Source organism: Sturnus vulgaris, chromosome 27 (genome assembly GCF_052056855.1).
Source record: "Sturnus vulgaris isolate bStuVul1 chromosome 27, bStuVul1.hap1, whole genome shotgun sequence".
Taxonomy (NCBI): Eukaryota; Metazoa; Chordata; class Aves; order Passeriformes; family Sturnidae; genus Sturnus; species Sturnus vulgaris.
In genome coordinates, this window is record NC_142269.1 from 7,039,530 (window position 1) to 7,064,907 (window position 25,378).

The window sequence follows — 25,378 nt, forward strand, 5'->3', positions numbered from 1 at the left end:
CAATATTTGCAAAACCTCCGACCTTCCTTTGAATATGAAAAGGAATGAGAAGGTTTCTGAAGTCAGTGACGCATGAGCTAAGTTTTTTAGATGGAAGGAGAATAAGGAAATGCTGTCAAGATGGCTGAAAATCCTTTTGTAAGATTGTAGGGATGAACTGATGTACTGAATATTCCTATAAACCATGGAGAAAGGCATGGAGGGTTGGAGATGTTCCATTTGATGGATGATTTGACCAAAAAGAACCTGTGTTGAGAATCTTTTGCCCCAAGAAAAGAAAGAGATCTCGGTTTTCTGAGGATGAGGCATGATCAGAGAAAAAGGAAATGAAGAAAACCTTTGCTGTAGAATATTTAATTCTTAAAAGTAATAACCCATGAGACAGACATGGCCAGCTATGACAGCTGCCAGCCAGACAGCTATGGGAAGGCTGTGGAGTTGGGAGGAGTGTCACGATTGCAGGTTCCTGGGCAGATGCAAATCATGAAAAATGAAACCACGAGAAGACTGTTTTCTTCCTTCTTGTGGAAAAAAATCCCTACACCTTCAACAAGAGGAGGCTTCTCTCTCCGGAAGTGAACTGAAAAAAGACTAAGTTAGGAACTGAACAAAGTAGTTGTTGTATGTTTGTTTTGTTGTTATGAAGGTTGGGAGAGGGAAGGAAGGAGTGGCCTGAAAAAAATCTTATTCTGAATTTGTTTTTTCCCCCCCTCTTTGTTTGTGTAGTTAATAAATTTCTTTTTTTATACTCTCTTAAGTTTTAAGCCTGCCTTGCTTTTTTTGCTCCTGGTTCTGTCTCACAACAAAAAAATTAGTTTATTTAAATTGGCAAATCAAAACGAAGACAGCATGGTGACACATGTCCATGCAGAGCCCAGATTTGAAGTTGCCTTTGTTGTAGCCTACTCTGTCACATCCTTCAGTCTCTGAAAAGTAGGGCCCAGATGAAGTGCTTTTGTGGTAACACCGTAAAACAGGAGGGACTGCAAGGAGTGTTCCTGGACACCAAGAGTTGTCAATGACATCCTGGGCTATCAGAGCATGACTGTCAACAGGATATTGATGGAAATAAAGACCCCACTCTGGTCAGAATATGCCAGATGGCATCAAGATGCTGTGCTGCCTACTGGACTGTAACACAGAAAGATCTCCAGCAAGGGAAGTGAAATGCATGAAGATTGACCAGAGTGCTGAGTGAGGTGGGACATTTACTTGTGGAGGAGAGGCTGAGGACACAGGCTTGCTGACAACAGAGAAGAGAAGGCTTTGATGGGAGAACTAAAAGTGTTCTTGGAGTATATAATGGTATCAGGTAGAGAGAGGCAGAATAATTTAGAAAGGTGACATCTGAGTAATCAATGCTGTGTTAAGATAATGAATGTGATGTTGACAACCACGGCAATACCACCTCCAACAATGCCCTCCTGGAAGCACACAGCAGCACCTCTCTCACTGGACACGTTGGGTGGGTGTGTGCAGGGGAAAGGATGACACAGGTGCATGGGCCGGGGTGCAGCAGAGGTTTAATGAGTCAAAAGATGAGAACGAAGTCACTGTGAGAGGTAGAGAGAGCACCCATGCTCTATCTCTGGGCTTGTGATGTCCTGGCAGTCCCTGGCTTCCTTGCCCAGGGCCATGGCCAGCAGCTTTAGCAGGGGAGGCACCTGGTGCCACAGAGGCCACTGCCCAAGCCTGAGAGGCCAAAGCCCCCGGAGCTGATGGGCACTCCCTGAGAGCTGAGGATGCTGCCAACAGCAGCAGAGGTGGAGGATCCCACCACGGTGTTCTGTGGGAAGGAGCTGAGGATGGGGCCGGGCAGGGTCACCACCACGGGCGAGGGCTGGATGGCCACGGTGGAGTCCTGGCACTGCCTGACACAGGGCTCATTGCAGCTGTTGGCCAGCGGGGTGGGGCCACAGGGCTGGCAGGGCCGGCACGGGGTGTAGCAGGACATGGCTTGGGGCTGCAGATGCACCTGAGAGAGAGAGCAGAGAGGATCCAACCATCAGGGGTGTTTGAGGAGTAACCTGTCACCACACCATGCAGCTGCCCTGTCAAGCCAAGATGGGAACAAGAGCTGGAGGTGTTGTACTGATGCCCACAGGTTTCTCCTTCCATCTAGCCAACAAATTCCCTGCCAAGAGCAACCAAGCCCAGGCTAATCCCACCTATCCCATCACTCACTTCAGTCAAGTCCCAAACTCTCCCTATGCACACTTTCATTCCTGTCCCTCTCCCATCATAAGCAACCCCGTGAGCTGGCATAGAACAAAGGGGCAGGTATGTGCTGGAAACAGGAGGAGGAAGAATGGAAGGAGTGAGAGGAGAAAAGTCTTCAACCTTACCTTGTTCTCAGTGAGATGGAGACAAGAGGACTGGATGGGAGAGTGAGGAGCAGCTCCTGCTTTTATACTTCTCCTGCACTGCCCCAGGCCCACAGTCACTGCACAGGGACAGTAATTTTCCAACAGACTCATCACCAAAGCAAAATATCCACCCTAACGCCACAAGCTGTGCTTTTGTTTCTGTCAACACTGTCATTTCATTTCCTCATCTCTGACATTCCTGCTGTGCCTTGCATGATCCTTCCATGTGCCACAACGAGAAGATACCCCATGGAGAGTCATGGCAGTGATGCAGAAGTACAGGAGGGCTCCTGTGCAGACAGGTGTTGACTTGGGGCAGTGAAGTGCTGTTTGTAATTGCAGTGGGCGAGCTCCAAGGCAAGGATTGCCTGAGAATACTCAAGCCATACCAGCAGAGGGTAGAAGGGATGCACAGGCCTCATCTACCTGGCCTGAGGCTTGTCTCAAGCTGTGGTGGGGGTCTCTCCTGACTGCTTTACAGAGTTAAAGGTTTGCAGAAAACATCTCCGCACCATCTGGGACACAGCCCTGGGCTTCAGGTGCCATGACTTCTCCTGGCATTAGCACTTCATCATGCTTCCTTTCCCCTGACCCAAAGGCTGCTTCAGCCTGGAGCACAAATCAGCACGTCTGGAGAAGCTGGAAACTTGCCCAGGTCCCGAGTGAATGAGAGCTTGGAGTGGTACCACGGGCCTGGGGATGCTCAGGGAGGGGATGCGCTCAGAAGGGCCCTGGGTGCAAAGCCACCTCTCAAACCACATCAAGCAGGGCTGCACTTCCCTGCCCTGCAGACATGGAGGCAGCTGGGACGCGTCCCAGGAGGGCAGGGAATCCTTCAGTAGGCAAATCTCCAGGGAGAGACTCTCCCTACCAGTGGGGAGTCACGCTCTAATTTTGGGTTGGCCGTGTCTCAGCCGTGTGATGTGCTGTGTACAGGCCCATGACCCACACACAGCTGAATTCCCTTCCAGCAAGGACAGCTCCATCCACGCCTCAGGAAAACCATCTTCAGTCCCTGGGCTGCTCCTTGTACAGAGCTCCAGGCAGCTTGAACACACATTGCCCTCTCCATGAATTTCTTGCCATCACTCCTACAGCTCAGGGGGCTTGCAGGACAATCAGCTTGTTTTGAAATATATCCTCAGCTAGTATGGGGCAAAAATGTGCGGGCAAAGTGCATGGTGATCTCAGGAAAATGGGAAGAATGGGGTATTTACTGAACCTCCACACAGCCCTACAAGAGTAGAAGGGACCCAGCCCCATGAGGCCTCTCAAGGAATCCTGCGTTCACCTTCCCTCACAACTGTTGATGGCACACCTTGGTAACCCCACCAGGCAGCCAAAGAAACCAAAACAAACAAACAAACTGGCACATGAGGAGAAGACAGGCTGGTGGGAGGGTATGTTCAGCTGCCTGCAAAGAGGGCAGAAAACAACCACAGCCTGTACCCCGGATAGGTGTCAACTTTCTGCACAGACCCTCCAGCACATACAACTCATCTTCTGCACCTACTGATGTGTCACTGTCCAGAAAACACTTGGCTCTTTCATCTCAATGCTTCAAAGAATCCTTGGAGGGCCATTGGTGGCCTCAGAAATGAGGAAATGAAAATGGCATCGTTGATGGAGACAAAAGCACAACCTGTGGCATTAGGGAGGTTATTTGGCTTGTGAGGTGAGTCTGTAGGAAAATTACTGTCCTTGTGCAGTGACTGTGGGCCTGGGGCTGTGCACCAGCAATATAAAAGCAGGAGCTTCTCCTTACTCTCGCATCCACTCTTTTCAGCTCCATCCCACTGGAAACAAGGTGAGTTTTGAAGACTTTTCTCTTGTCCTCCTCCTTATCCTCCTTTTCCTCTTCTTGTGGATTGTCTCCACAGATACCAGTCTTTGTCATATTCTGAGGCCCTGAGAAGACTCCCTCGGGGAGAGGAAAGGATGCAGACAGTGGGGAAAGGAAAAGGTTCAGGCATGTCAGAGAAGTCTCCAGAGGCATGGGAAGCACATGGCTTCCTCCCTGGGTCTGCAATACCTGCTGTGTTCTTTTGAGGGAAAAAAAATGCCTATGGGGTCATGGTGAAGTCCTTTATGGCTGAGGAAAAGCATCTGGCTCATGTAGAGCAGTGACATATTACACTTCAAACATCTCTCACGCCTCGATTTACCCTTCTCTGTCTCAGGTGCATCTGCAGCCCCAAGCCATGTCCTGCTACACCCGGTGCCAGCCCTGTGGCCCCACCCCGCTGGCCAACAGCTGCAATGAGCCCTGTGTCAGGCAGTGCCAGGACTCCACCGTGTACATCCAGCCCTCGCCCGTGGTGGTGACCCTGCCCGGCCCCATCCTCAGCTCCTTCCCACAGAACACCGTGGTGGGATCCTCCACCTCTGCTGCTGTTGGCAGCATCCTCAGCTCTCAGGGAGTGCCCATCAGCTCCGGGGGCTTTGGCCTCTCAGGCTTGGGCAGTGGCCTCTGTGGCACCAGGTGCCTCCCCTGCTAAAGCTGCTCCCTGCACTCTGGCCCCCACCTGCATCCCCCTCCTTTGACTCATTAAATTCTGCTGCATCCCAGCCCCTGCCTTTGTGTCGTCCTTTGCCCTGCAGACACTCTCACGGGGCACAGATGTTGCCCCAGGGCTGTTTCTGGGAGGGGGTTCTTGGCGCTGGTTTTGCCCTGGCTGTCAGCACAGGCTGGCATTGGGTGTGCCCAGTGTGCCCTGAGTGACCCTCTGGGTTCTGACTTTCTCTGCCTCTTTGGCTCAGCACAGAATTGCCCTACATTGTCCAGGAACAAACATCCACTCTGTTTGCACTTCTTTTCCTTTTCCCGTCTCAGCTGCACACTGTGACACAAGTACTCAGCAGTGAATGTGTTACTGAGCAGACAGAGGAGCTGGACTCCAATCAGACTCCAGCAGATCCCATGGATCTGGAAGGTTTCTGCAAGGGAGGGACAGAGTGCATTGTGCTGCCTTCTCACAGACCTCTGTTATCATGGGATCACAGAATGGGATTTGTTGGAAGAGATTGCTAAAGATCATTTAGTCCAACCCTCCTTCCATGGACAGTATCCCAGCTCCAGCTGGCCTATTCCAGTTTAAAACTCCTGCCTTTTGTGCAATCACTGGATATAATGTCACTCTCCAATTTCCTTACACTGTCCCTTGATGTACTGAAAGGCTGCAATAAAATCCCTCACATCCTGCTCCACTCCTGACTAAAAATCCTCAACTGCTTCAGCTGCCCTTCAGAGCAGGGTGATGCATCCAGGTGTGCAGGTGGGACCATTCTTGCAGCCCTTCTCTGCAGGGCAGGCTCTCCTTCCATGCACCCCACAGTCCCTATTGATTGCTGAGACTGCCCCAAAGCAGTGCCAGGACCCTGCCCTTGGCTTTGTTGAAGTCCCTCGTGTTCCAGGTGGGACCATTCCTCAGTTCTGCCAAGATCCCTGTGGATTTCAACCCTCCCACCTAGCAGAGCTATTGCTCTCCTCAGTTTCATGTCATTGCTGAGAGTCACAGATCATGAAGTTTGGAAAAGACCTCCGAGATCATCACCTGAACAAAATAGCCCGATGGCCACTAAAGCACACCACCAAGTGCTGTGAGGGTGCACCCAAGACCATTGTCCATGTCCCTGATGCTCACAGACCCCGAGGGCTGGCACCAGCAGCCTGGGCTGTGAGCAGCAGTGGAAGCAGGAGAGGGGTGGGAGCCACGATGCTGCTCTGCTCAGCACTCGCCTGCTGCCAGCCCTGTCTGGGCCACAGGCTGAAATGCAAGAGCCACCAGGAACAAGCAGGGTGAGTTCAGTGCAGGGTGGCCGGGATGGTGAGGGGATCAGAGCACTTAATTTAGGCCCAGGGATTGCTGAGTGTGGAGACAAGAATGGTTTGGTCAGAGAGAGAAAATCATTCTTGGAGTAGACAGGGTCAGTGAAGAGGTTTGGTTCATTCTATCCATGTGCAGACTGGGAGACACTGAAGTCTTAAGGGATCAAGACTGAAAACATTCCCCATTTGTGGAGACCAGGGTGCTTTGGTGAACTGGGGGAGGTGAGCTCTGGATGTGTCATGGCCAACCTCTGATCTAGGAAGACAGAGGGTGGATGATGGGCTTTGGATGAGATAGGAGGTGGATGCTGGTGCCCCTTGTCACTCTAAGCTCTCCTCCCTTGCACAGACCACGGGGTTGTGGGACTCCCTCTCTTGCCCCGGGGGAAGCACCAGGACATTCCTGTGTGCCCTGACAGTGTCCATCTCTCCTGATGGGCCATATTGGGCCAAAACCAAAACAACTGCTCTGGGTGTGCAGGGCAGCTGTGTTGTCTTAGAAGGTGTCAAGAGCTCCTGAAGTGTCCCATGATCCACAACATCAGATGGTGCAGTGTGAAGCTTCCCCACCTGAAACAGAGTGAATATAAGCCAAGTAGATTTTATGTTCCCTGGATTTTCCCCGGCATTTTCCCCCATCACTTCTCTGAGACTTTCCCAACCACCTGACAGGTGCAGTCTGTGACCACTTGGCCCAAGACTGCCCAGCAGCCAAGTCTCATTGCAGGGCCCATGGCTGGAGAGATCTTCACAATCTTGCCCTTTATATCTCTCTCTTCCTTTCTTTTGCCTTGTACATGTCCCTGGGTGATGAGGTTGCACTTTCACCTTGCAATGCTTTCATGTTGTTGTATTGCTTTAGAGAATAAAATCGAGGATGGCCACAGATGTGTTTTTGTGTGCAATCCCATTGTTGTACAATAAACCCTCTGTGTGTACTCACAAACAACCAACAGTGTTGGTTGTCTCTAATCAATCTCAAGGGATGCATTAACAAGAACCTGGGTTACCCCTCACCTTCTGCCCTGGGTCCTGACACAGACACGTGGAGGAGGATAGAAAGCAGCAATACCATGATAAAGCACATTCAGCTCTCCCCTCGTAAAAGGCACTCAAACACATTCCCCTAAATCTGTCCCACAGCACCAGCCCTGAGCAACACCTCCCTCCCTGGGAATATTGGGAGACCAACAACAGGGAAAGGATGACACAGAGGCGTGGGCTGGGATGCAACAGAAATTTAATGAGCCAAAAGATGAGAACACGGTCACTGTGAGTGGAGGCGTCAGTACAGAGAGCACGAGGGTCATCTTTGAATCTCCATGCCATGGCTGTGGCAGAGATGGCAGCAGGTGTCCCTGTGCCTGAGCCAGAGAGGGACAGGGCCAGCAGGTTGTCCCCAGGATGGCTGTGTGGGGTTCAGAGGGCAGGGGAGCACAAGGTAAGAGGGACACAGGAGGGAAAGGAGAGAGGGGCAGAGGGCAGAGGGCAGAGGCAGGCATGGGCTGTGCTTGCCCAGAGCCCAGGCTGGCCCCATCCTTGTGCCAGAGCTGCTGGGCTTGCTCAGCCCCTGGGGAAGCAAAGAGCCGATGCTGCGTCCCCAGGGCGCTCCCATGCTGGCAGTCCCTGGCTTCCTTGCCCAGGGCCATGGCCAGCAGCTTTAGCAGGGGAGGCACCTGGTGCCACAGAGGCCACTGCCCAAGCCTGAGAGGCCAAAGCCCCCGGAGCTGATGGGCACTCCCTGAGAGCTGAGGATGCTGCCAACAGCAGCAGAGGTGGAGGATCCCACCACGGTGTTCTGTGGGAAGGAGCTGAGGATGGGGCCGGGCAGGGTCACCACCACGGGCGAGGGCTGGATGGCCACGGTGGAGTCCTGGCACTGCCTGACACAGGGCTCATTGCAGCTGTTGGCCAGCGGGGTGGGGCCACAGGGCCGGCACGGGGTGTAGCAGGACATGGCTTGGGGCTGCAGATGCACCTGAGACACAGGGAAGGGGCAAGCAGAGCACAAGGAGTGGCTGAGGATCAGCCTGTCACACCTCCATGACCATAACCCTGTTTCTCTCAGCACAAAAGGCTCCCCAAATCAAGACAAAGTCCATAGAGATCCCCAACCCACCAAGAGCTCAGGAGACCCCCAAGCCAAGCCCCAGGGTCAGTCTCTGCCACACCTTCTGCCTCCTTCCCTCTCCCATGGCAAGGAGCCCCAGTGCCCAGCTGAAGACAAGTCATGTCTTTGAAATGCACTTGGACGAGGGCAAGGAGGATGAGAAATGCTCCAAACTCACCTTATTCCCAAGGAGCTGGAGACAGGAAGAGTGGATGGGAGAGTGAGGAGAAGGAGCTGCTTTTATACTGCTCCTGCACAGCCCCAGGCCCACAGTAACTGCACAGGGCAACAATTTTCCTACAGACTCACCTCCAAACTGAATATCCTCCCTAATGCCACGGGGTGTGTTTTGGCTTCCATTAACGCTGTTGTTTAATTTCCTCCTTTCTGACATTCCCCACTAGGTCATGAAGATCCCTTTCATGTTAAAGGATGAGAAGCCAAATGATTTTTCCTGCAGGAACACATGAGTAATGGCTGGACTCAATGATCTTGGAGGTCTTTGCGAGTCCTTGTGATTCTGTGATTCAAGAATTCTCTGATCATTGGCAGGAATCCTGTCTCAAACAAAGCCCTGTGCCGTTGGGATCCTCCTCAATATCTGGGGCAAGTTTTGGGTGCCTGGACCGTTCCCTGTTCCTCCCTCTCTCCTCACCCACGATGCCCTTTGGCTGCACAGGGTGGATGTGACCTGGATGACACACAGGCACAGGCCACTTTTCCAATACTTGCTGTCAGTGCAGAGAACACATATGACATGTGTGAGCAGCCAGGCATCCCTTTTCCCAAGGCCAGGATGAAGCTGGAGGGGGATTCCTCCCTGCCTTGGCCTGGCCTGCAGACATCACTCACTCCTGGCTTGGCCTCACAGCCAAAGGCTGACACACGGCCAACCCAAAATTAGAGCGTGACTCCCCACTGGTAGGGAGAGTCTCTCCCTGGAGATTTGCCTACTGAAGGATTCCCTGCCCTCCTGGGACGCGTCCCAGCTGCCTCCATGTCTGCAGGGCAGGGAAGTGCATCAGCCCTTGAGGTATTTTGAGAGCTTGGTTTTGTACCCAGGGTGTTCCTGAGCACAATCCCTCCCTGAGCATCCCCAGGGATGTGGCACTGCAGTTTCCCCCAAACTCTCACATGTTGGGGAAATGGAGAAGGTTTCCTTCCCTCTCCAGTGGTGCTGGGTTGTTCTCTAGGCTGAGGAGGCATTTGCAGAATCAGAAAGGAGTGGGTTTAAGTCCCAATGCCCAGGACGTGTCCAAAGCAGTGGGGTGGTGTTTTCTGGAAGCCCTTCTTGCAGCTCCTGAACCTCCAGGAGAGCTCCCCTCCACAGCCTCCAGTGCCTCTGAGCAGGAAGATGAGTCCTTGTGTCCATTCTGTGCCTCCATCAACATCTCCTCCTGTTTTCCTGTGTTTTGCCTTGACTTTCCACATTCTTTTGAACCACGAGGTGCCCCTAAGATGCTGCCAGCTTTTCCCATCTCTTTAGGTCTTCACAGGAGCCTGTGAAGGCACATCTGGCCTGCCAGATGCCTGAGTGGGTGGAAGAGTTGGCATGTTTGAAGTCCAGGGTGTGTACATTGCAACTCGTCTCCTCCCTGACCATCTCCTTCTCTCTGTCCTCAGCTGCATCCCCTGAGTGCTGGCACCTCCCAAAGGGAGCTCTGAGGTGCTTTCTTTACCACCAACCCTCGTGTGTCCATCACCAAGTCACACACAGTGGTCCAGTCTGATTAAATGTTCCCACAGCTGATCCTCCTCCTCTGCTCTGGGGACGTTTTCCCTACCCCTGTCTCCGAGGAATATCAGGAACCTTCTCCTGTGACAGGAAATGTTGCCAGTGAAAACCAAGGCCCAGAAGCCTTGGAGAACCTTGCCCTTTGCTGTCAGCCCTGCCCCAGTGAGGCTGCCCCAGCCAGCCTTGGCTCAAGCCTCCCTTTTGCTCTTGCCCTGTGTGCAAGATCTTGTTTCCCAGCAGGAGCTTTCCTGATTCAGCTGCAGGTGGGCTTTGGCTTTCCAGCCCCAAGCCTGGAATCCTCAGACAGCCTGGCAAAGGTTCAGCACCAGCAAAGGGCATCAAGAGGAAGGCAGAGGAAAGCATTTCCCTGCAGAAGCAGCGTGCAGTGGGTGTTGGAGAGAGGTGAGAGGAGCAGAGAGCAGCAGGCAGGACGTGCTGTGAGGAGAGGAGCCTTTGGGTGCTCTGCTGCTCTGGGCAGGGCAGAGCTGGGGCTGTCCCTGCAGAGGCAGCTGCCAACAATGGCAAGGCACAGCCCCGAGCCAACATCCCCAGCCTGCACGGGCCCCTGGGGCACGGGGACACATCCTGTGCCTGCACGGACACGCTCTGAGCCCAGGGATGCTCAGGCCTGGCAGGGCACACGGGGAAGGAGCTGCAACACACACCAAGCACGACAGAAATGAGGAAATGAAAGGGCAGCCTTGATGGAAATCCAACCACAACGGGCGGCGTTAGGGAGGATATTTTGCTTTGGAGGTGAATGTGTTGGAAAATGACTGTCCTTGTGCAGTGCCTGTGGGCCTGGGGCACTGCAGCAGCACTATAAAAGAGGGACCTTCTCCTTGCTCTCATTAACTCCTCTCACCTCCATCTCCTTCAGATCAAGGTGAGTCCAAAGCCTTCTCCTCTCTTCCTCTTTTGGGCTTTCTGATCACATTTCCTGCTTCAATCCCATGTGGGCTCATGAGAGCAGCTTGTTATGGGGGGAGAGGGAAGGGGCACAAGTTGTGCATGGAGAGAGGTTGGGTTTTGTCTGAGATGTCTCCTGAGTTCTGGCCGAGGTGTGGAAGTCTCTGGGCTGGGTCACTCTTTAGGACATTCTTGGGGGTTGGGGCAAACAGTGAGGCTGTTGGGGCTCTCTAAGCAGCCTCCTGCTGTCTTCTCCTTCTCTTTGCATTTCTCCATCATGATGGGCCAAAAGAGTGCTCTGACACAGCCCATTCTAAACTCTGTTCCTCACTTCCCTGTGTCTCAGGTGCATCTGCAGCCCCAAGCCATGTCCTGCTACACCCCGTGCCGGCCCTGTGGCCCCACCCCGCTGGCCAACAGCTGCAATGAGCCCTGTGTCAGGCAGTGCCAGGACTCCACCGTGGCCATCCAGCCCTCGCCCGTGGTGGTGACCCTGCCCGGCCCCATCCTCAGCTCCTTCCCACAGAACACCGTGGTGGGATCCTCCACCTCTGCTGCTGTTGGCAGCATCCTCAGCTCTCAGGGAGTGCCCATCAGCTCCGGGGGCTTTGGCCTCTCAGGCTTGGGCAGTGGCCTCTGTGGCACCAGGTGCCTCCCCTGCTAAAGCTGCTGGCCATGGCCCTGGGCAAGGAAGCCAGGGACTGCCAGCATGGGAGCGCCCTGGGGACGCAGCATCGGCTCTTTGCTTCCCCAGGGGCTGAGCAAGCCCAGCAGCTCTGGCACAAGGATGGGGCCAGCCTGGGCTCTGGGCAAGCACAGCCCATGCCTGCCTCTGCCCTCTGCCCTCTGCCCCTCTCTCCTTTCCCTCCTGTGTCCCTCCTGCCTTGTGCTCCCCTGCCCTCTGAACCCCACACAGCCATCCTGGGGACAACCTGCTGCCTCCCCCGAGTGTGGAGCCCTGCTTGGAAAACACACCTTGAAAAACAACAGACTCTTGTTTGCCCCTGGTGCTCTCTGCATTGCCATCTCAGCTTGAATCGACCTCAGTTTTCTGTTTTGACTCATTAAAGTTCTTTTGCATCACAGCCCATGTTTTCCTCTCATTTATTCCTCTGCAGATCACCTTCCAACATGCCCAAAAAGAGAGGTGATGCTCTGGGCTGGTTGTGGATTGTGGGGCATGGGTGTTCACAGGCTGTTAACACAGGCTCAATTTAAATATTCTTAGTCATGCAATAGGTTACTCTGTTTTCTCATTTTCTCTACTGACCTGGGGCTGGAGATCATGGCTTGACGCTCTTCAATGATCATAACCATGAGAGAGATGATTTTTGGTCTTGAGAGCAATGTCAGATTTGTCTTTACAAACAAGCTCTGGGTCTGCTGGTTGATCAGACTAGCACTGAGACATAAAAGAAACAAGGGGAAGGATTCCTCTGATTGGTGAATGGAAAAAGACATTTGCCTTTACAAATAAACTGTAGGTTTGCTGAGAAATGAAACTGGATATTGAAAGATGAAAGAAGCAATGAAGAAAAACCATGAATTCTGGAAGAATTATAAATTAAAAGGGAGAGTTATACATTAGAGGAGAATCTCAGGTGTCAGGCTGTGCTGGCTACACCTGGAGGAGGGCAGAATCACAGAAGTTTTTCTCCATGAAATCTTCTCCTGTGAGTTGATGGGACCAATTGGAGGCTGGTTTGGTTATTGACAGGCCGAAAAACCAATTGCAGAAAGTTAGTTTGCTCCATGAAAAGACATTTTGAAGGCGGTAACCCATAAATAATGTCTCTTTGTCTTCCAGCAGCAGTGCAGGTCACTGGGCCCGGCCTGGCTCCGCTGTGGGCCCCTGTGTGGGGAGCTGGCATGGCCCAGCAGGGAGGAGGGGTGGCCATCGGCCGTGGGTGCTGCTGCTGCCACCCAGGGAGGCTGAGTGAGGTCCCAGCCGTTCCCCTCCTGCCCCTTCCAGCACGGCCAGAGGGTTCTGAGATCCTGGCACAGCTCCAGCATGGCTTGGCTGCAGTCTTTGCATTTTCCCGTGTGAGATTTTAACTCTTTTAATGCTCAGGTAAGACTCGCAGACTTTCAATCCTCCCCTGAGTTAGAGGCAAAAAAGAATAGAATAGCTAAGTTTCTTTAGAAGGAAGGAGAATGAGAAGCTGCTATGAAGGCTGGCTGAAAATCGTTTTGTAAGTTGTAGGCATGAACTGATATTGCACTACATATTCCTATAAGCCATGGAGAAAAACATGGGGGGCTTGGAGTGTTCCATTTGATAAATTGTTGACCAAAAGCACCTGTGTTGAGAATCTTTCGCCCCTAGGAGAAAAGAGGATCTCTGTTTCTGGAGATGAAGCATGAACAGAGAGAAAAAAAGATGAAGAGAATTCTTGGTTTGGAGCAGTTCATTCTTAAAAGCATATACCCCATGAGTTTAACATGGCCCATAAGCACAGCTTTGGGAAAGTTGTGAAGATGGGAGGAGCTTCACGATTTGCAAGTTTTTTCCTGGGTGGATGCAAATTGAGAAAGTGAAGCCACAAGAGAACTGGTTTCATTCCCTCCATGTGGAGAAGTCCCTATGGCTTGACAAGAGGAAACTTCTCTCTCTGAAGTGAACTGAAAAGGACTATTTAAGTTGGGAACTGACTGAAGTAGGATTTTTTTATGTTTGTTTTGTTGTTATGAAGGTTGGGAGAAGGGAGGAGGGAGTGGTCTGAAGATCTTATTCTGAATTTTGGTCTTTTCTTTCTTTGTGTAGTTATTAGAGTTTCTTTTATACCCTTATTAGGTTTAAGGCCTGCCTTGCTTTTGCTCCAGGTTCTGTCTCACAACAGAAAATGAGTATATTTAATTTGACAAATCAAAACTATAACACAGGCATTCCAGGAAGTCTGTACCTCTCAAGTACCTCAGCCCAAGGGGAAAGAGAGAGGGAAATTGGGATAAAAATGAGGCTGAGTCCTCCAAAAATCTGAGAGATCTCAGGGGAATGCCCCATGGCCTCTCCCTTTATTCCAATAAAGTAAAAAGATTTCTCTGTCTCCTTTTTGGACATTAACCTCTGGTGTTCTTGGATTAATTTTCCTGACAATACCATCCCCAAACCATAACAGTAATAAATCAAGATGTTGTGTGCAAGTGCAGCTGATTGCAGTTAGCATCTCTTACTCTGGGACATCTGGGGGAAAAAACAAAAACAGTTTTAAGGACATAATAAATTAAGTTGATGTGTGCAATTGCTAACCTGGAAAAATATTCCAGGTCCATTTACTCTATAGCTGAATTATGCCCATTGCAATACTGAAAGTCACACCTACAGGTCAAAAAGACCCTTCCCCATGGCATGTGTAGAATTGAGCTGTAGAATTGTGTAACTTGTATGGAACTCAGGAACCGATCCCAGTACAGGGGCTGTGTTTGGAAAGCTTTGAACTCTGAATTTCCGTGTGCAAACAATGGCATGCAAAGTCTGGTGGCCATGCTTGATTTGGGGAATTGCACCAAGCACCCAGGCTTGTACAAGTCTGACATAAATAATCAATGTCTCTTCCAAGCGTGTGATTCTTGAGTTGTGGCACAGTGGGTAACAAATCTGATATCGTGGGCAACACAGCCAAACCCATTCTGTGATTGCATGGGAGCACAGGTCTGTGAGAAGGCAGCCCACTGCACTGTGTCCTCCTTTTGGAATTTGGTTAGGATGGCTCCTCCTGGAGTCTGATGGGAAGCTGGTGCCTTTGTCCTGTCAGTAAGAGCTTCACTGCTGAGTGCTTGTGTCAATTGTTCAGCTTCAAGAGGAAAGAGAAAAGAGGTGCATGGTTGTCTCTGGACAATGTAGGGTAATTTTATTCTGTTCTAGGGTAATTCTATTTTATTCTATGCAGCCCTGCCAGGAAGGACTTGGGAGTGGCTGTGGGATGATAGGGCTGCCATGCAGCAGAGCTGTGCTCTGGCTGCCCAGAAAGCCAACTGTGTCCTGGGCTGAATCCAAAGCAGCTCGGGCAGCAGGACAAGGGAGGGGATTCTGCCACACTCGGGTGAGACCCCACCTGCAGAGCTGCCTCCTGCTCGGGGGTCCCAGCACTGGAAGGGCCTGGAGCTGTTGGAGCGAGTCCAGAGGAAGCCAAGATTATCAGAGGGATGGAGCAGCTCTGCTGTGAGGCTGGGCTGGGAGAACTGGGATTGCTCAGCCTGCAGAGGAAAGGCTTTGAGGTGATGGAATTGTGGCCTTGCAGTACCTGAAGGGAATTTACAGGCAAGATGGAGAGAGATTATTTACACGAATCTGCATTGACAACACAAGGGGAATGGCTTCACACTGACAGGCAGTAGGTTTAGATTGTATATCAAGAAGTAAGCCTTTATTATAAGGGTGGACAGGCCCTGGCACAAATTGTCAGAGCAGCTGTGGCTGCCCCTGGATCCCTGGAAGTGTTCAAGGCCACGTTGGACAGGGCTTGGAGCAGCCTGGGACAGTGGAAGGTGTCTCTGCCCATGGCAGGGGTGGAACTGGATGGGCTTGAAAGTCCTTTCCAACCCAAACCATTCTGGGATTTTATCATTCTTTTCAGAGACAGGGAAAGTCAGAACCCAGAGGGTCACTCAGGGCACACTGGGCACACCCAATGCCAGCCTGTGCTGACAGCCAGGGCAAAACCAGCGCCAAGAACCCCCTCCCAGAAACAGCCCTGGGGCAACATCTGTGCCCTGGGAGAGTGTCTGCAGGGCAAAGGACGACACAAAGGCAGGGGCTGGGATGCAGCAGAATTTAATGAGTCAAAAGAGGCAAAAGAGGGGGATGCAGGTGGGGGCCAGAGTGCAGGGAGCAGCTTTAGCAGGGGAGGCACCTGGTGCCACAGAGGCCACTGCCCAAGCCTGAGAGGCCAAAGCCCCCGGAGCTGATGGGCACTCCCTGAGAGCTGAGGATGCTGCCAACAGCAGCAGAGGTGGAGGATCCCACCACGGTGTTCTGTGGGAAGGAGCTGAGGATGGGGCCGGGCAGGGTCACCACCACGGGCGAGGGCTGGATGGCCACGGTGGAGTCCTGGCACTGCCTGACACAGGGCTCATTGCAGCTGTTGGCCAGCGGGGTGGGGCCACAGGGCCGGCACGGGGTGTAGCAGGACATGGCTTGGGGCTGCAGATGCACCTGAGAGACAGAAAATGGAAAATCAAGGCATGAGAGGCATTGGAAGTGCAACCTGTCACCCCAAAATGAGGGAGATCCTTCCCTCAGCCCCAGAGAGCCCTAGCAAGAATAATCAAGACTATGGAGGAACCTCTCTAGCCCATAGCTCAGGAGACACCTTATTCCATATCCATCCTTTTCCCTGGAACACCTTCCCTCTCCCACGGTAAGCAGCCTCAAGACCCAGTCCTGGATTTTGGGAATGTGAGAAGTCTCAAAAGAGGATTATGTGGATGGAGTAGAAGGACAAGGAGGATGAGAAGGAGGACAGGAACTGGCTCCAAACTCACCTTGTTCCCAGTGAGATGGAGAAGAGACGAATGGATGAGAGAGTGGTTAGAAGGGCCCATTTTTATAGTGCTCCTGCACCGCCCCAGGCCCACAGTCACTGCATGAGGACAGCAATTTTCCTACAGACTCATCTCTAAAGCAAAATATTTGACCTAATGCCCCAGGTGGTGTTTTAGTTTCCATCAATGCTGCCATTTCATTTCCTCATTTCTGACTCACTCTCTAGGTCACAGAGGCACCTTTCCAGCACCTGGACGAGGAGCCCGAGGATTTCCTGCTCAGGTACACATCAGTAGAGGCAGGAGATGTGCTCCACTCCCTGGAGGGCCCTGTGCAGCCTGAGCTCTGGGGAGATCTGTTTGCAGCTCCCTGGGCAGGACAACAAGCACATCTTCCCACCAAGGCAGTGGCTCTTGGATACCCAAAGGCCACTGTGCCAGACTATGGAGCCCATCCCTCTCCCTCCCTGCTGCCTCCCTGCTCATGCCACGAGCCACTGGGCATTGCCTCTATGGCCAGGTGGGCTGCCCTGCTCTTGGCAGACACCTTCACTCGAGGAAATCTTCTGAGGAAACAGTTGCCAGTCGAAAGTCATCCCTTCTCGTGACAGCCTCTGGGCTCCATAAGCTCTATTATCATTAGGCTTGCAGAAGAATCTTGTTAGCCTTAATTCCTTGATTGCTCAAGAAACCTTGGTCCTCTACTCTCCTGATGCCTCCATGAGCTTTAGCAGCAGCTTTGTCACTTCCAGCAGCAGAGTCAAAGACCTGGACTCCTTTTGCAAACACACTGACAGTCCTGCAAGCCCCCTGGGCTGAGGGAGTGCTGACAACCAGGCCATGGAGAGGGCAGTGGCCACGGGGCTGCCAGGAGCTGTACCCAGTGCTCAGAGATGGTTTTACTGGGACATGGTGGAGCTGCCCTGACAGCAGGGGAATTCAGCTCTGTTTGGGACAGGATGCCAAAAGGCTGACAACAGGCCAACCCAAAATTCGAGTGTGACTTGCCACAGGCAGGGAGTCTCTCCCTGGAGATCTGTCTACTGAAGGATTCCCTGCCCTCCTGGGATGCTCCCCAGCTGCCTCCATGTCTGCAGGGCAGGGAAGTGCAGCCCTCACTGGTGTAGTCTGAGAGCAGGTTTTGGACCCAGGGCCCTTCTGAGCACACCTCCTCCCTGTGCACCCCAGGCATGTGGCACTGCAGAGTTTGGAGGCTGTAAGATCACAGCAGTTTTGTGCCCAGTGATTCAGGAGTTCTTCATTTTGCAGTGCAAGACTTACTTTTTGCCACCTTCTTGAAGGCAGAAAAACTTGCACGGGCCAAGTCCCCCAGCTCGTTTCCAGTGCTCACATGCTTTTTGTGACAGCCTTGATTTCAAAGGGGGTTGAAAGTGACCTTCAGGTGACACCAAGCATTGCTCCTGCATGCCCAGCACCAAATCAGACACACTTGTGTTAGGCTAAACCATTTAAATGTTCCCACACTTATCCTGTGGCACTGGGGGGAAGTCTTCCCATTTCCTGACAACCCGACGAGCATCAGGACAGCAATTCCTGCCAGTAAAGAACAAGTCCAAGAAGCCCTGGAGTACCTCTGCCAGGCACATAACCCCTGCCTTCAGGGGAGCTGCCCTGTTAATACTGGAGCTGCCTTTGGCCAATTCTCCCCTTTCCCTTTCCCTGAAGGTTTTCTTGTTGCCTTCCTGTGATTTGCCTGACTCAGCTCCAGGTGGCCTTTGGCTTTCCTAACCCCAGCCTGGATACTCCAATAGCCTGGCAAACATCTCCCCCAGAGCAAAGGGCATCAAGAGGAAGAGAGATGGAACATTGGCTCAGACAGGGTGCCTGGAGGTGCTGCAGCTCTCTACCCTTGTGCAGAGTGGGAAGAGAGAGAAGCAAGTGACACATCCCTAAGCACGAGGAACTTTTGGGGACTGTGGTGACACGTGTTGCTGGGAGCAGAGCTGGGGCAGTTCTTACACAGGCAGTTGCAAACAATTGTATTTCACTGCCCCAAGCCAACATCTCCTGCCTGCCTGGGACTGTTCCAGCACCACTGGCCCAACCAACATGATTCTGCCCAGGATATCCTTTAGCTTCTCATCACAGAACATGAAAGGATCCTGCAGAGCAGGGCGAGAATGTCAGAAATGAGGAAATGAAATGGCAACGTAGACAGAAACATGACCTGAATTGGTGCCATTACATAGGATATTTTGTTTTCGAGGTGAGCCTGTCGAAAATTACTGCCTTTGTGCAGGACTGTGGGCCTGGGGCAATGCAAGAGCTGTATATAAGCAGGCTCTTCTCCTCACTCTCACATTCACTCTGCTCACCTCCATCTCCTTGGAACAAGGTGAGTTGAGGCTCCTTCTCCATTTTCTCCTTCTCCTCTGGGATTTCTCAGCACACACCTGTGACTTTGTCCCATGTGAGATCTTGCAGATGCTTTTTGTGAGAGGAGGAAAGGAGTGGGAGATGTGTGGTTGCTGGGTCTTGGCAGAAGCATTGCCCCAGATTTGGGCTGGTTGGGGCTTGAGCTCTGGGTGGGGTTTGTGCGAGGGAAAGAGCCCAAGTGCCTCCACAAAGAGCCACGAGCTCTCATTGCCAGCTCATGCCTTGGCTCCCTTATGGAGAGGCCACAGCTGGATCCTCACCTGCTCCTTGTGATTTACTTCCCTCTTCTCTGTCTCAGGTGCATCTGCAGCCCCAAGCCATGTCCTGCTACACCCGGTGCCAGCCCTGTGGCCCCACCCCGCTGGCCAACAGCTGCAATGAGCCCTGTGTCAGGCAGTGCCAGGACTCCACCGTGGCCATCCAGCCCTCGCCCGTGGTGGTGACCCTGCCCGGCCCCATCCTCAGCTCCTTCCCACAGAACACCGTGGTGGGATCCTCCACCTCTGCTGCTGTTGGCAGCATCCTCAGCTCTCAGGGAGTGCCCATCAGCTCCGGGGGCTTTGGCCTCTCAGGCTTGGGCAGTGGCCTCTGTGGCACCAGGTGCCTCCCCTGCTAAAGCTGCTCCCTGCACTCTGGCCCCCACCTGCATCCCCCTCTTTTGCCTCTTTTGACTCATTAAATTCTGCTGCATCCCAGCCCCTGCCTTTGTGTCGTCCTTTGCCCTGCAGACACTCTCACGGGGCACAGATGTTGCCCCAGGGCTGTTTCTGGGAGGGGGTTCTTGGCGCTGGTTTTGCCCTGGCTGTCAGCACAGGCTGGCATTGGGTGTGCCCAGTGTGCCCTGAGTGACCCTCTGGGTTCTGACTTTCTCTGCATCTTTGCTCAGCACAGAATTGCCCTACATTGTCCAGGAACAAACATCCACTCTGTTTGCACTTCTTTTCCTTTTCCCGTCTCAGCTGCACACTGTGACACAAGTACTCAGCAGTGAATGTGTTACTGAGCAGACAGAGGAGCTGGACTCCAATCAGACTCCAGCAGATCCCATGGATCTGAAAGGTTTCTGCAAGGGAGGGACAGAGTGCATTGTGCTGCCTTCTCACAGACCTCTGTTATCATGGAATCACAGAATGGGATTTGTTGGAAGAGATTGCTAAAGATCATTTAGTCCAACCCTCCTTCCATGGACAGTATCCCAGCTCCAGCTGGCCTATTCCAGTTTAAAACTCCTGCCTTTTGTGCAATCACTGGATATAATGTCACTCTCCAACTTCCTTACACTGTCCCTTGATGTACTGAAAGGCTGCAATAAAATCCCTCACATCCTGCTCCACTCCTGACTAAAAATCCTCAACTGCTTCAGCTGCCCTTCAGAGCAGGGTGATGCATCCAGGTGTGCAGGTGGGACCATTCTTGCAGCCCTTCTCTGCAGGGCAGGCTCTCCTTCCATGCACCCCACAGTCCCTATTGATTGCTGAGACTGCCCCAAAGCAGTGCCAGGACCCTGCCCTTGGCTTTGTTGAAGTCCCTCGTGTTCCAGGTGGGACCATTCCTCAGTTCTGCCAAGATCCCTGTGGATTTCAACCCTCCCACCTAGCAGAGCTATTGCTCTCCTCAGTTTCATGTCATTGCTGAGAGTCACAGATCATGAAGTTTGGAAAAGACCTCCGAGATCATCACCTGAACAAAATAGCCCGATGGCCACTAAAGCACACCACCAAGTGCTGTGAGGGTGCACCCAAGACCATTGTCCATGTCCCTGATGCTCACAGACCCCGAGGGCTGGCACCAGCAGCCTGGGCTGTGAGCAGCAGTGGAAGCAGGAGAGGGGTGGGAGCCACGATGCTGCTCTGCTCAGCACTCGCCTGCTGCCAGCCCTGTCTGGGCCACAGGCTGAAATGCAAGAGCCACCAGGAACAAGCAGGGAGAGTTCAGTGCAGGGTGGCCGGGATGGTGAGGGGATCAGAGCACTTAATTTAGGCCCAGGGATTGCTGAGTGTGGAGACAAGAATGGTTTGGTCAGAGAGAGAAAATCATTCTTGGAGTAGACAGGGTCAGTGAAGAGGTTTGGTTCATTCTATCCATGTGCAGACTGGGAGACACTGAAGTCTTAAGGGATCAAGACTGAAAACATTCCCCATTTGTGGAGACCAGGGTGCTTTGGTGAACTGGGGGAGGTGAGCTCTGGATGTGTCATGGCCAACCTCTGATCTAGGAAGACAGAGGGTGGATGATGGGCTTTGGATGAGATAGGAGGTGGATGCTGGTGCCCCTTGTCACTCTAAGCTCTCCTCCCTTGCACAGACCACGGGGTTGTGGGACTCCCTCTCTTGCCCCGGGGGAAGCACCAGGACATTCCTGTGTGCCCTGACAGTGTCCATCTCTCCTGATGGGCCATATTGGGCCAAAACCAAAACAACTGCTCTGGGTGTGCAGGGCAGCTGTGTTGTCTTAGAAGGTGTCAAGAGCTCCTGAAGTGTCCCATGATCCACAACATCAGATGGTGCAGTGTGAAGCTTCCCCACCTGAAACTGAGTGAATATAAGCCAAGTAGATTTTATGTTCCCTGGATTTTCCCCGGCATTTTCCCCCATCACTTCTCTGAGACTTTCCCAACCAGCTGACAGGTGCAGTCTGTGACCACTTGGCCCAAGACTGCCCAGCAGCCAAGTCTCATTGCAGGGCCCATGGCTGGAGAGATCTTCACAATCTTGCCCTTTATATCTCTCTCTTCCTTTCTTTTGCCTTGTACATGTCCCTGGGTGATGAGGTTGCACTTTCACCTTGCAATGCTTTCATGTTGTTGTATTGCTTTAGAGAATAAAATCGAGGATGGCCACAGATGTGTTTTTGTGTGCAATCCCATTGTTGTACAATAAACCCTCTGTGTGTACTCACAAACAACCAACAGTGTTGGTTGTCTCTAATCAATCTCAAGGGATGCATTAACAAGAACCTGGGTTACCCCTCACCTTCTGCCCTGGGTCCTGACACAGACACGTGGAGGAGGATAGAAAGCAGCAATACCATGATAAAGCACATTCAGCTCTCCCCTCGTAAAAGGCACTCAAACACATTCCCCTAAATCTGTCCCACAGCACCAGCCCTGAGCAACACCTCCCTCCCTGGGAATCTTGGGAGACCAACAACAGGGAAAGGATGACACAGAGGCGTGGGCTGGGATGCAACAGAAATTTAATGAGACAAAAGATAAGAACACGGTCACTGTGAGTGGAGACGTCAGTGCAGAGATCACGAGGGTCAGCTTGGAATCTCCATGCCATGGCTGTGGCAGAGATGGCAGCAGGTGTCCCTGTGCCTGAGCCAGAGAGGGACAGGGCCAGCAGGTTGTCCCCAGGATGGCTGTGTGGGGTTCAGAGGGCAGGGGAGCACAAGGCAAGAGGGACACAGGAGGGAAAGGAGAGAGGGGCAGAGGGCAGAGGGCAGAGGCAGGCATGGGCTGTGCTTGCCCAGAGCCCAGGCTGGCCCCATCCTTGTGCCAGAGCTGCTGGGCTTGCTCAGCCCCTGGGGAAGCAAAGAGCCGATGCTGCTTCCCCAGGGCGCTCCCATGCTGGCAGTCCCTGGCTTCCTTGCCCAGGGCCATGGCCAGCAGCTTTAGCAGGGGAGGCACCTGGTGCCACAGAGGCCACTGCCCAAGCCTGAGAGGCCAAAGCCCCCGGAGCTGATGGGCACTCCCTGAGAGCTGAGGATGCTGCCAACAGCAGCAGAGGTGGAGGATCCCACCACGGTGTTCTGTGGGAAGGAGCTGAGGATGGGGCCGGGCAGGGTCACCACCACGGGCGAGGGCTGGATGGCCACGGTGGAGTCCTGGCACTGCCTGACACAGGGCTCATTGCAGCTGTTGGCCAGCGGGGTGGGGCCACAGGGCCGGCACGGGGTGTAGCAGGACATGGCTTGGGGCTGCAGATGCACCTGAGACACAGGGAAGGGGCAAGCAGAGCACAAGGAGTGGCTGAGGATCAGCCTGTCACACCTCCATGACCATAACCCTGTTTCTCTCAGCACAAAAGGCTCCCCAAATCAAGACAAAGTCCATAGAGATCCCCAACCCACCAAGAGCTCAGGAGACCCCCAAGCCAAGCCCCAGGGTCAGTCTCTGCCACACCTTCTGCCTCCTTCCCTCTCCCATGGCAAGGAGCCCCAGTGCCCAGCTGAAGACAAGTCATGTCTTTGAAATGCACTTGGACGAGGGCAAGGAGGATGAGAAATGCTCCAAACTCACCTTATTCCCAAGGAGCTGGAGACAGGAAGAGTGGATGGGAGAGTGAGGAGAAGGAGCTGCTTTTATACTGCTCCTGCACAGCCCCAGGCCCACAGTAACTGCACAGGGCAACAATTTTCCTACAGACTCACCTCCAAACTGAATATCCTCCCTAATGCCACGGGGTGTGTTTTGGCTTCCATTAACGCTGTTGTTTAATTTCCTCCTTTCTGACATTCCCCACTAGGTCATGAAGATCCCTTTCATGTTAAAGGATGAGAAGCCAAATGATTTTTCCTGCAGGAACACATGAGTAATGGCTGGACTCAATGATCTTGGAGGTCTTTGTGAGTCCTTGTGATTCTGTGATTCAAGAATTCTCTGATCATTGGCAGGAATCCTGTCTCAAACAAAGCCCTGTGCCGTTGGGATCCTCCTCAATATCTGGGGCAAGTTTTGGGTGCCTGGACCGTTCCCTGTTCCTCCCTCTCTCCTCACCCACGATGCCCTTTGGCTGCACAGGGTGGATGTGACCTGGATGACACACAGGCACAGGCCACTTTTCCAATACTTGCTGTCAGTGCAGAGAACACATATGACATGTGTGAGCAGCCAGGCATCCCTTTTCCCAAGGCCAGGATGAAGCTGGAGGGGGATTCCTCCCTGCCTTGGCCTGGCCTGCAGACATCACTCACTCCTGGCTTGGCCTCACAGCCAAAGGCTGACACATGGCCAACCCAAAATTAGAGCGTGACTCCCCACTGGTAGGGAGAGTCTCTCCCTGGAGATTTGCCTACTGAAGGATTCCCTGCCCTCCTGGGACGCGTCCCAGCTGCCTCCATGTCTGCAGGGCAGGGAAGTGCATCAGCCCTTGAGGTATTTTGAGAGCTTGGTTTTGTACCCAGGGTGTTCCTGAGCACAATCCCTCCCTGAGCATCCCCAGGGATGTGGCACTGCAGTTTCCCCCAAGCTCTCACATGTTGGGGAAATGGAGAAGGTTTCCTTCCCTCTCCAGTGGTGCTGGGTTGTTCTCTAGGCTGAGGAGGCATTTGCAGAATCAGAAAGGAGTGGGTTTAAGTCCCAATGCCCAGGACGTGTCCAAGCAGTGGGGTGCTGTTTTCTGGAAGCCCTTCTTGCAGCTCCTGAGCCTCCAGGAGAGCTCCCCTCCACAGCCAGGTGCCTCTGAGCAGGAAGATGAGTCCTTGTGTCCATTCTGTGCCTCCATCAACATCTCCTCCTGTTTTCCTGTGTTTTGCCTTGACTTTCCACGTTCTTTTGAACCACGAGGTGCCCCTAAGATGCTGCCAGCTTTTCCCATCTCTTTAGGTCTTCACAGGAGCCTGTGAAGGCACATCTGGCCTGCCAGGTGCCTGAGTGGGTGGAAGAGTTGGCATGTTTGAAGTCCAGGGTGTGTACATTGCAACTCGTCTCCTCCCTGACCATCTCCTTCTCTCTGTCCTCAGCTGCATCCCCTGAGTGCTGGCACCTCCCAAAGGGAGCTCTGAGGTGCTTTCTTTACCACCAACCCTCGTGTGTCCATCACCAAGTCACACACAGTGGTCCAGTCTGATTAAATGTTCCCACAGCTGATCCTCCTCCTCTGCTCTGGGGACGTTTTCCCTACCCCTATCTCCCAGGAATATCAGGAACCTTCTCCTGTGACAGGAAATGTTGCCAGTGAAAACCAAGGCCCAGAAGCCTTGGAGAACCTTGCCCTTTGCTGTCAGCCCTGCCCCAGTGAGGCTGCCCCAGCCAGCCTTGGCTCAAGCCTCCCTTTTGCTCTTGCCCTGTGTGCAAGATCTTGTTTCCCAGCAGGAGCTTTCCTGATTCAGCTGCAGGTGGGCTTTGGCTTTCCAGCCCCAAGCCTGGAATCCTCAGACAGCCTGGCAAAGGTTCAGCACCAGCAAAGGGCATCAAGAGGAAGGCAGAGGAAAGCATTTCCCTGCAGAAGCAGCGTGCAGTGGGTGTTGGAGTGAGGTGAGAGGAGCAGAGAGCAGCAGGCAGGACGTGCTGTGAGGAGAGGAGCCTTTGGGTGCTCTGCTGCTCTGGGCAGGGCAGAGCAGAGCTGGGGCTGTCCCTGCAGAGGCAGCTGCCAACAATGGCAAGGCACAGCCCCGAGCCAACATCCCCAGCCTGCACGGGCCCCTGGGGCACGGGGACACATCCTGTGCCTGCACGGACACGCTCTGAGCCCAGGGATGCTCAGGCCTGGCAGGGCACACGGGGAAGGAGCTGCAACACACACCAAGCACGACAGAAATGAGGAAATGAAAGGGCAGCCTTGATGGAAATCCAACCACAACGGGCGGCGTTAGGGAGGATATTT

The 25,378-nt window shown here is 53.0% G+C and overlaps 7 protein-coding genes across 7 annotated transcripts; 3 read left to right on the forward strand and 4 right to left on the reverse strand.

Moving 5' to 3' along the window:
• Nucleotides 1-1,648: 1,648 nt before the first annotated feature.
• LOC148221157 (feather keratin 1-like) lies at nt 1,649-8,519 on the reverse strand. The gene is made up of 2 exons (XM_088179608.1): nt 8,484-8,519; nt 1,649-1,975 (listed from the first exon to the last, which is right to left on the reverse strand). Exon 2 carries the CDS (start codon nt 1,952-1,954, stop codon nt 1,649-1,651), a length of 306 nt encoding a protein of 101 aa, XP_088035734.1. The 5' UTR covers nt 1,955-1,975; nt 8,484-8,519.
• LOC148221158 (feather keratin 1-like) lies at nt 4,550-4,864 on the forward strand. Its single transcript, XM_088179610.1, has one exon. It carries the CDS (start codon nt 4,568-4,570, stop codon nt 4,862-4,864), a length of 297 nt encoding a protein of 98 aa, XP_088035736.1. The 5' UTR covers nt 4,550-4,567.
• On the reverse strand, nt 7,856-8,170 carry LOC148221159 (feather keratin 1-like). Its single transcript, XM_088179609.1, has one exon. It carries the CDS (start codon nt 8,150-8,152, stop codon nt 7,856-7,858), a length of 297 nt encoding a protein of 98 aa, XP_088035735.1. The 5' UTR covers nt 8,153-8,170.
• Nucleotides 8,520-11,301: 2,782 nt separating the features above from the next.
• Nucleotides 11,302-11,613, forward strand: LOC148221160 (feather keratin 1-like). The gene has a single exon (XM_088179677.1). The coding sequence runs from the start codon at nt 11,317-11,319 to the stop codon at nt 11,611-11,613; it is 297 nt and encodes a 98-aa protein (XP_088035803.1). The 5' UTR covers nt 11,302-11,316.
• Nucleotides 11,614-15,786: 4,173 nt separating this feature from the next.
• On the reverse strand, nt 15,787-16,098 carry LOC148221161 (feather keratin 1-like). The gene has a single exon (XM_088179672.1). The coding sequence runs from the start codon at nt 16,081-16,083 to the stop codon at nt 15,787-15,789; it is 297 nt and encodes a 98-aa protein (XP_088035798.1). The 5' UTR covers nt 16,084-16,098.
• A 3,036-nt stretch (nt 16,099-19,134) lies between these two features.
• LOC148221162 (feather keratin 1-like) lies at nt 19,135-19,446 on the forward strand. Its single transcript, XM_088179680.1, has one exon. It carries the CDS (start codon nt 19,150-19,152, stop codon nt 19,444-19,446), a length of 297 nt encoding a protein of 98 aa, XP_088035806.1. The 5' UTR covers nt 19,135-19,149.
• Nucleotides 19,447-22,445: 2,999 nt separating this feature from the next.
• On the reverse strand, nt 22,446-22,760 carry LOC148221163 (feather keratin 1-like). The gene has a single exon (XM_088179671.1). It carries the CDS (start codon nt 22,740-22,742, stop codon nt 22,446-22,448), a length of 297 nt encoding a protein of 98 aa, XP_088035797.1. The 5' UTR covers nt 22,743-22,760.
• Nucleotides 22,761-25,378: the final 2,618 nt, after the last annotated feature.

Coding starts and splice junctions, on each gene's coding strand:
- LOC148221157 (XM_088179608.1), bottom strand. CDS start 1,954: ATGTCCTGCTACACCCCGTGCCGGCCCTGCCAGCCCTGTGGCCCCACC.
- LOC148221158 (XM_088179610.1), top strand. CDS start 4,568: ATGTCCTGCTACACCCGGTGCCAGCCCTGTGGCCCCACCCCGCTGGCC.
- LOC148221159 (XM_088179609.1), bottom strand. CDS start 8,152: ATGTCCTGCTACACCCCGTGCCGGCCCTGTGGCCCCACCCCGCTGGCC.
- LOC148221160 (XM_088179677.1), top strand. CDS start 11,317: ATGTCCTGCTACACCCCGTGCCGGCCCTGTGGCCCCACCCCGCTGGCC.
- LOC148221161 (XM_088179672.1), bottom strand. CDS start 16,083: ATGTCCTGCTACACCCCGTGCCGGCCCTGTGGCCCCACCCCGCTGGCC.
- LOC148221162 (XM_088179680.1), top strand. CDS start 19,150: ATGTCCTGCTACACCCGGTGCCAGCCCTGTGGCCCCACCCCGCTGGCC.
- LOC148221163 (XM_088179671.1), bottom strand. CDS start 22,742: ATGTCCTGCTACACCCCGTGCCGGCCCTGTGGCCCCACCCCGCTGGCC.